The sequence below is a fragment of the Xyrauchen texanus genome, chromosome 2 (genome assembly GCF_025860055.1).
Source record: "Xyrauchen texanus isolate HMW12.3.18 chromosome 2, RBS_HiC_50CHRs, whole genome shotgun sequence".
Classification (NCBI taxonomy): domain Eukaryota; kingdom Metazoa; phylum Chordata; class Actinopteri; order Cypriniformes; family Catostomidae; genus Xyrauchen; species Xyrauchen texanus.
This window is the reverse complement of record NC_068277.1, coordinates 44,991,586-45,001,256: the sequence shown is the minus strand read 5'-3', so window position 1 is coordinate 45,001,256 and position 9,671 is coordinate 44,991,586. Positions and strand designations below refer to the sequence as shown.

Here is a 9,671-nt window from a genome sequence, read left to right as displayed (position 1 = left end):
GTAAAGTTAGAAAAATGAAAGTTAAGTGTTAGCTATACTGATAGCAAAAATGTTTAAGACAACAAACTATGTATTCATTTATTTGGTTCTTTCCTCATTCAATTTGTCAAATGTAATGCATATCATAGCTCTTAAAACATAAATGCCCATTAGAAAGGGACACAGATATATATATAGTCTCTCAGTGACAAGAAAATCTCATACAGCACATGCATTCATGTTTAGCATTCAATTACACATCACCTTAAGAAACAAACAAGCGTGGTAAACGTAACTGTCCGAGACAGTGGCTTTATTTAGATATATGGTATAAAAGAAATGTAGCAGCATCTCATTTAAAAACAACCTTTAAAAAGGGCAATAATCAAATTTGGTTAAAAACACACTCAGGGAGGCAACCAGAGAAAAGTCCTAGCTTCTGAAGCTGGTCCTTCCTGGAAATGGATCCTTGAGTACCCATGACAACCTGTCAGGATTTTGCTGGTCCAAATGGCAACCTGAGCCCCAAAAACCCATGCACATATTTGTGTGGGGATCTCTGTGGTCATCGTTCCATCTGCTCCAGTCCCACCCTCTTTTAGCAGCAATCAGAGCCAGTAGCAGCTCTGAGATTTTGGCAGGTAGTCTACATTTGTAAACTAATTCTATACACACAAATTAAAACAACTTTGGGCCATTAATACAAATGTATGTCTTTCAAGTCCCACATGAAAATAAACATGACATTTTTGGTTTTGTGTCTGTGAATCAATGCTTAGGTTTGTCTTGTAATGCCATAATTTTGTTGCGTTTCAATTTAATTAATCAGTCAAGGCTGTGTCCTATTCCATATATGAATGGAAGTCAGGAGACTGTACTCTCAGGCTTCTCACTGCTGGGTGGTGGAGTGAGCACACCAGATGGAACTGGAGATCTCTGACTGCTCTCAATGTCCACTAGATGATAGGAGTGCACCCTTCCCTAAAAAAAAGAAACAAGAAAACTTCAGGCTAGGAGAAATAAAGGCACATGACAAAATGTTCAGTAAATGAATGCTTGGCCTGGAAAAATGTATGCAAAATTCTGTAATGTTCTTGAACATTAGGAGGAGAAAAAAAACAAAAAACAAAAACATGCCAACTCACCAGGCAGGACAAAGCACCGGTATCGCACACAAAACTCAGAGCGGTGCATAGAGGTGGCAGTCAAAAACATTTAATCGAATCACTTTACAGACAAAACTTACATACAATGTAGAGGTTTTACTGATACTTTTTAAACCATAGGTTATCAGCATAAATCTAGGATATGCTTTAGTTTTTTTATTCCTCTGTGTTACATTGTGGCTAGCTATGAATGATTCTACAGTCCTTATAATAGCAGCAGAGGTGAAGAAATATCATAGGAATATGCTGTATCTACAGCTTTCATCGTTGAAAATATTCATCAATATTTTCCATCCATACCTCCTCACTAAAATGTATATTTTGATCAATTTAGAACACTTGATTTAAGAAAATGTGATTACAAGGAAATGTGATCCAACACATACATCGTCTCCAACTTCATATTTTTTAATAATACAATTTTTTTCCTCATTAACCGTCACCTAGTAAAATATAGGCTTAAAATGTAATATTTAAATATAGAGCATTGTAATGGAATAAAGCCATTTCAAAATATCAGTCTCCAGAGTGTTCTAGGCTTGCTTTAAGTTAAAAGTCACACGTTATGCAACAAATCTAGGAATTTTGGTTGAAAAATAAACTGCACCCGAGATTTTATTCATTTTGGATTCTTGTAGCATCGGTGTCTGTGCCAATCACAGAAATGTAAGACTAGGAAGCTTATTTTAAAATATATCGGCCGATTAATTGGTTATCTGCCTTTTCCACCACCTTAGTTTTCGGTCAACATCCAATACAATGATTTTTTAACTCCTTTAAATGGGTCATGTCATGAGGAATCAAGTTTCTTGATATTTAAGTTGAGTTGATTCTACAATAAAAACCTACTGTAAATTTCAGAATTCAAAACTTAATCTCCAATGCAATAAATGCGTTTACTGAAACCAAGCTGCAAAAAATGGCTTGTTCTCCAATTCTGCGAGTACCCTACATCACTAGGAGCCACATTAATTCAGGACCACCTCTACAGTGACAAAGTAGACATTGATGTTTTTTCATCGCATCCTTGACTTGCCACTGGCTCTTAGTTTGTTCACAGAGAAAGAGAGCAGGACAAATAGGCCTAGTCTAGCTATCTATTCCTGAACACCAAAGGGGACCCATCTGGCTATTAATTATTTTTGTATATAAACTACACAGACATCTTTGATTTTTGTAATTTATCTTGTGCCACTTTAAAAAGACGCTGTGTCAAGTTACAACTCAGAAAAGGAGATGCCAAAATGGAGCTCTGCAGGCCCAGCTGCAAACACTGGAATCAGAGGCAAGTCTCTCCAGAAACAGCGCGAGGAGGCTTGTGCATCTCGCCATGAGCACCTGCTCCGTATGCACGAAAGACAGGCAGCTCATTGGCTAGCACTTGCTCTGAAGGGCTGCCAGAGAGCTCTGGAGCAGGAGCACTGGAGAGCAAGTCAGACAATTTACAAACCACTCCCTAGTGCGCCACTTTGTGTGTGTTTTTTTCAGCTCACATCAGCACGGATTGCTTGTGAACCAGTCATAATAGGATTCAAGCTTTGCAAAGTTACTTATTGAAGGATGGGGAAGTTGAAGCATGGATGTGACTGCAAAACATTAAGTAAAAATGTAATTCTTTCAATGGAGTTTCAAATATGGCTGTATTTGAGGAGCAGCATGATGTTAGCCAATCATAACAGTGGCCGTTTACGGTGACGTTTTAAGGAGGTGCTTAGGCGTTTAATGTTTCAGACAGGCCAAAAACAGGGAGGGAAATTATCATATTACTAAATTATGCTTTAGTTAAAAAAACACTTTACTAACATAATCAGGGAACTTTACAGAAGAAAATAAAATTATTCAAAAATAAATATATTATATATTTCACGACCTGTTTAAGAATGAACAAAGTGACATCAGCAAGTTTTCGGGTTAGTGTATGAAAAACCGTTCACCTGCACAGACTGAAATACTAGAAAGGGCGACGTTGGGGGGACTGGGTAGCTCAGAGAGTATTGACGCTGACTACCACCCATCGCTCTCAATGGGGCAAGTTGTGTGTGGATTGTGGAGAGTAGCATGAGCCTCCACATACAGTCTACACGGTGTCATGCACAACGAGCCACGTGATAAGATGCATTGAATGACTGTCTCAGATGTGGGGACAAGTTTCAGTTGCCTCCCGCCACCTGGATTGAGGACAGTAACCGCGCCACAACAAGGAACTACTAAGTAGTGGGAAATGGGCATTCCAAATTGGGAGAAAAGGGGATAAATTTTTTTTAAATGTTTATGCAATTTTAGTGGCTTTTTTCAAGCGGTCAGACCACAATAAGACAAACCTGTTACTGATACATTTCTTATACACAATGCGTTTGGTAGCCTGGGCTAAAGTCAGTCTATCTCCATTGATAATTAAATTGATTGAAATTTATTGAAATTAATTGAAAACTGTGCAAGTGGCGCTGAAGAATTGAGAAACCACAAAGTCGTTCCTGGGTGACATCAATAGATGCCAAACGACAGCGGGTTCATACAAAGAAAACATCACTTTGTATTTTAAGACGTTCAGACTAAAATTGCCCCACAGTTTTGTTCCAAAAGTCTTAGAATAGAATTTAAAACAAACTTTTATGAAACAAGTCTACTAACCAGCCATTCCAAATAAGGCACATGAGTCTGGATATTGTGCATGTCATCTGCTGCAATTCCTTTGAATGTCTTGAGGGTTGAGCTACCCGCCTCACGGATTGACATGGCAAAAGGAACCATCCAGCTTACACATTCCTCCAAATCGCACCATTTTAGCCCTGGAATCCAAAAACAAGATGTTACTTCCAACCACATTACACTAAATATTAATATATACACACGTGTCCTGTTACAATCTGCAGAAACATAAATATTAGTGTTTCTATCATACCTGACACTTTTATCACTAGTTCCAGAGAAGAGAAGTGAAAGAGTGCAGAAGCTGCAAGAAGGCTGTAGGAGAACTCTAGACTTTTTACATCTAGTATACACAGATCCAAGAGCTATATAAAAGATGAAGCAACAATAAGATACCATTGAAAACAGGATGACAGATGTAAAATCAATGAACAACTATCTTGATTGAATCAAACAAATAGAAAAAAAAATGAAATCTGTGTAGCCCTACCTCTGCAATCTGTACAAACGTAGCCTGTGGGTACTGGGCCACAAGAACTTCAGAATTCTCCTTCAGATAGGCCATCTGCATGTAGATGTTGAGCCAAGCCACTGAGGTTAAAGGGCTCAAATTCCAATTCAACTCCTAATGAAAGCGAAATTGAGTTAAGATTTGTCATTACTTCGTCTTATATCCAGACACACTATACAGGCTTAGGCAAGTATCTCCAAAGTAGTTTAGAGAAGCTTCATGATAATATGAAGATTATCTACCTTCATGATGATGATCTCCATGCTAAGAATGTCATCCTCTGTGCAGGCTCCATCACTGACATAAGCAAATTGATGCACCTTGGGAGGGTAAATTTCCTTTGAAAAGATCCAAAGTCTAATTTTAATTTCAGTTTGCATTGTTTGGGAAAGTGCAGCACTTGCTTCTAGATGAATGTTCTTAAAATGATAATTACTTTTACATATGTTATTAAAACCCTTAGCAAAGTTCAGGTTGGAGTATTGCTGGGTGACTTTGATTATCGATTAATAAAATGTACGTTTTGGGGGCCTGGGTAGCTCGGACAGTATTGACGCTGACTACCACCCCTGGAGTCGCGAGTTTGCATCCAGGGTGTGCTGAGTGACTCCAGCCAGATCTCCTAAGCAACCAAATTGGCCCGGTTGCTAGAGTCACATGGAGTAACCTCATTTCATTTAGGTTTCGCATAAAAATATTACCAGACACTCTAGTAAGATACAAAGGAATAAGGAAGAGAAAAAAAATGTAATAGCACTTGGCTTAATGCCACTCCCAATCTGATCAGCTGCACATGTGTGCACGCTCCAAATGAAAATGTAACATAGGTTAACAAAATGGAGACTGAAATAAAAGCAAGTAATATTTCCAGTGTGATTGAAGCTCAGATTCATCCATCATGCATGTATTCACTGGCTTAATCAGAACATAACTGGACTCGACAGTGCGCATGCTGATGAACAATAGGTCTCCTTTCTTTACTTTAAATACCCATTATGAACTGTTAGTTATGGGCACTTCATATCAAATCATATGGATATGTTATAAATGGGAGAATAAAACAACCACCTCTCCTTTTACCATGATGATTCAGATAAGTCACCAATTATTGCATTGTTCTGTGACGTGTTTCAAGTGCACAGCATCTATAGCCAACATTTAGGAAGTGATCATTTTAGACAAACTTTCCAGGTTGAATTGTAGGAATAATCATGTATAATTTCATATTGCTGAGCTGCTCACACAGTGCTGACTGAAGTGGTGAATGCAGACTGCCAGATTTTAAAACACCGCCATTTTACATTTAGTAACTTGTACAAGGACATATTGCAATTTAAATCTTAATTCATTTGAATCATGTTGAAGTTACTTTACTCAAGTACATTTAAAAGGTAAAAAAAAGGAATCAATTGTGAATTTTATTTTGGCCATAGCACCCAGCGCTAGGTTGCAGTACTTGGACATTTCAAAGAAAAACTTACCTCCATTTTGGCTGCAATGAAGAGACAGGTGATGCCAATAAGCTGTAGTGTCGTTTTAAGAACATTCTCTTGTGTGGCCATGAAACGATCTAAGTAATCCTGACCCAAGTAAAATGTTTCTCTGTGTAACTTATACACCTCACAAACCTGAAAGACGTAAGTCAAAGAATGAATCACAATTTCAAAATCTCAGCTTTTTCTGAAAAAGAAATGAAACCATACCACACTTGAAGCACTTTTTTTTTTTGTTCATTTCTTATTCTCCCGTTCCTTGAAAACAGACTATTATTCACCATTCATTTCTATAAGAAAACTTATATTAGAACACTATACAAGTATTATAAGCAGGAAATGAAATTAGCTCCTGCTACCTGCCAAATGCGGGTATTTCATTAACAGTGGTAATTTTGCTCATCTTGTGGTGGGCGGCCTGTAAGATGTTTCGGTGTGACATACGATAATGCCATTAGACACGCTTGAAGAAACACACTTTTATTTCGAAGAACAGATGAAAGAAACCCCATAGATGCATGTTTCTATGATTTATATATAAATAAAATGATCATTCAGACACCACTGTATTCTACCCTGATTAGAAGCCACTATCCTTCAGAACTTGGGGAACTGCCTTTGTAAACAACTTGAGGTTAAGACAAGAACAAATGTAAAGAAACATGCAGCATCCCCACCCCTCTTTAATGAGATAAGATTAAAACGTGTGAAGGTTAAACAATGTTTACAAACCTCCATTAGCCAATCCAGTAGAACAGCTCTCATTTTGGGTTGAAGATTTGGATGTCTCTTCATAACATGTGTATCTCTCAGGTAAAGTTTCTCTTTTCTTAGCAGGTTGTTCCACACGTCATCTTTGCTCGCCCAGCTATGGAAAATACATAGAATTAACTTTTAGTTAAGCACTACTGAAAATGTGTGAATATGAAGTTGTAAACCTTAAAGGGATATTTCACCAAGAAATTCAAATTCTCATCATTTGCTCACTTTCATGCCATTCCAGATGTGAATGACTTTTTTTTTAATACGATCCGTTTTGGGTGAGAAGAGACCAAATTAAAACTCCTTTTTCACTGTACATCTTGCCATTGCAGTCTCTAGGCATGATAATGATTTCAAGCTCGAGCTTGATGTTCGCAAAGGTGACTGCTGACGTCAAGATTTATAGTGGAGGGGAAAGTGTTATATTTTGGTCTGTTCTCACCGAAAAAACTATTGGATCGCTTCAGACATGGATTAAACCTCTGAAGTCTTAAGGATTACTTTTATGCTGCCTTTTTGGAGCTTCAAAGTTTTGATCAACGTTCACTTTCATTGACAGGACCTACAGAGCTGAGATATTCTTCTAAACATCTTTTTTGTGTTCTGTAGAAGAAAAGTAAGTTACACACATCTGGGATGGCATGAGGGTGAATAAAGGAAAGAAATGTTTCTTTTTGGGTGAACTTTTTCTGTAAACAATGTCTCTAAATGCATTAGAACAAAGAATCATAATCTAGTATGTTGACTTCGCCACACAAACTTGAGTTTGAATCAAAGGACAAGAGTTCAACATGCATGTCATTTCCCCAAACACAACTTTTGCATTTCGATCCATGTGGATCTAACAAAGATACCACAAGGCAGTCATCAAGAATGTGTAAACAAAGGTGTCTCGTACGACAAGATATTCGGTTTGCAAAAAAATGTTGTTATGCGAATCTTTTTGATCTACAGGGTAGCAAAGTACAGTTTGATGTCACAAATAACTCACCAGAGGGCAGGCAGAGGGGTAGAGCGTGTGGGGGTTATGAAAATGTTTTCTGAGGTGTACTGTGTGAATCCCATGCTGCCAACAGCAACCGGTTCCTCTACTTCATCAGGTGTGGGGATCCGCCTGCATGGACTTGTGTAACCTGTGTCAGGATTCCAGCAGGCCTGAGCAAGAGGACAAGAGGAGAGAAAGAGGGACAAAAAAAAGGTAAGCTCTCTAACGGATATAAACAAATACATTATCCCGCCCTCTACAACTAGGACAGGCTTCAAAGCCATTTTGAAAGGGAACTTACATCACACAAAGACAGCTCACTTTGAAAGACAATAATCCTAACATGAGATCCATATAAAGATGACAAAGAAAAATACTTCCCAAGCATAAATAAACAATAACATCAGTGCATTTAGCCTGTACAGAAAAGGCTAAGCTAGAGTCATAAATTAGGGATTTGGTTTAGAATGACTAATCAGCCAATTTCCATATATATATATATATATATACACACACACACACATACCTGAGATGCACATGGTTTCTTTCTGGTCATCTCTGAGACCTCCTCGTCTGGATCTTGCAAATGCTGTAAATTCAGAAAGGAAAAAAAAAAATCAGACATCAGTTACCATTATGTCTTCCACTCTGAGAGAATACATAAAAAGAGAGCAATTGTTGTTTCTTACAATGGCCACGTCTGCTTTCCTCTTCCTGGAGCGAACTGAAACGACTTTAGGAGCTTCATCGGTATTGCCAACTTGTTCTGTTTGTAACCTGCGAGGAGAATGATGTCGTTACATTTCCACATTGTGCTAAAACTCTGTGCAAGTCACTTAATGGCCAGCTCAGTGCTGCAACTTTTCCCATGCACTTCGATTGACAGAACTCACTTAAAAAGACACGAAAACGAAACTTACACTTTCTTGCTTGGCATGATATCAACACGTGTGTCCCTGAAAAGACAAAAGTGTTATTTTAGAAAAATGTCCGATTTGTGGCGTTTAATCCCAACCCCCCTCAAGCGCGTCTTGACAAAGCGCGTTGGGCGCGGGGAAGTGGAGTTAGGCACAATGTTCAAGCGGTCAAAACTACACGAAAAACGCAACAGATCACGTCAAGAGCACGTATATACACACTATGCAGTCTATATTTTAAATGCAACGCCAGTACATGTTGACATTACTCGTGGTTTATTTTAAAAATACAAGTTCCCAATGCTCTACCCAAGGGAGGCAGAAAATGGCCGAGCCAATCACTATTCCTCATTTCATTGAACCCGCGTCGCAACAACTCATAAAAAGCCTAGACAAACCAATATTCCCAAATTTGCTTCCCGAACCATTTAAAACAATCATACAGGCTTTATGTTACTTTTACAGAACTTTAACAATGATACCAAGATTCTGCTATGTACTTACCTTAATATGATGCCCTCTGAAAATGACTCCTCTCCACGGATGTCCTCGGATGCAAGAGATAGGATGGTTTTAAACAGGCATTATTAGGTAAAACTGACCTATTTGTGTGTATGTAGGCGGCATATGGCTGTGCTGGGATGTGTTCCGTAGTCAGCTCGCTCTGAGCTGGCGCCAGTAATTTTGCGCCTTGGCTTATAACCCGCCTGCAGTGGCTAAAAGGGGCCGTCAATGCGGGTCATTTAAAACCTCCGCTAAAATACAATGACAGCGAAGCACTGCGATCAATGCCACTCTGCGATTGCCAGCGATCACGCGAAATAACCACATTATAAAGCAAACACGTAATGATCAATCAAAGAAAGTTTATAAACATGAAACTTTTTGCCGGTGTTTCGGTCTCTGAGATTTCCTGTTGCACTGGGCGGAGCATGCATGAATATTCATGAGTTTCCTGTGTCGTGTTAAAGCATATTACTATAATATAACGGGCCATCTTTTCACAACAATTTATAGATTGTGTTATTTCAGAATGATTACAGTCATTGATTTGCTTCTGGTATATAAATAATAAATTAACCAACAACCTAAAATATTTGTTTTCCCTTGTGACGCTTTAAAACTGTGTCACTGGATAATTAGTCACAAATGTATCTGCGATGGCATAATAAAGTTGTGATTATTCTGTGCCATTCTTGCTTTTTTGGT

General features: G+C 38.4%; 1 protein-coding gene across 1 annotated transcript; it reads right to left on the bottom strand.

Moving 5' to 3' along the window:
- Positions 1-284: 284 nt before the first annotated feature.
- On the bottom strand, positions 285-9,117 carry ccne1 (cyclin E1). Its single transcript, XM_052153998.1, has 12 exons — positions 8,967-9,117; positions 8,466-8,501; positions 8,235-8,322; positions 8,072-8,134; positions 7,552-7,715; positions 6,531-6,666; positions 5,787-5,933; positions 4,548-4,643; positions 4,285-4,419; positions 4,048-4,159; positions 3,777-3,934; positions 285-960 (listed from the first exon to the last, which is right to left on the bottom strand). The coding sequence occupies exons 2-12, from the start codon at positions 8,480-8,482 to the stop codon at positions 844-846; spliced, it is 1,233 nt and encodes a 410-aa protein (XP_052009958.1). The 5' UTR covers positions 8,483-8,501; positions 8,967-9,117; the 3' UTR covers positions 285-843.
- Between the last annotated feature and the right edge of the window lie 554 nt (positions 9,118-9,671).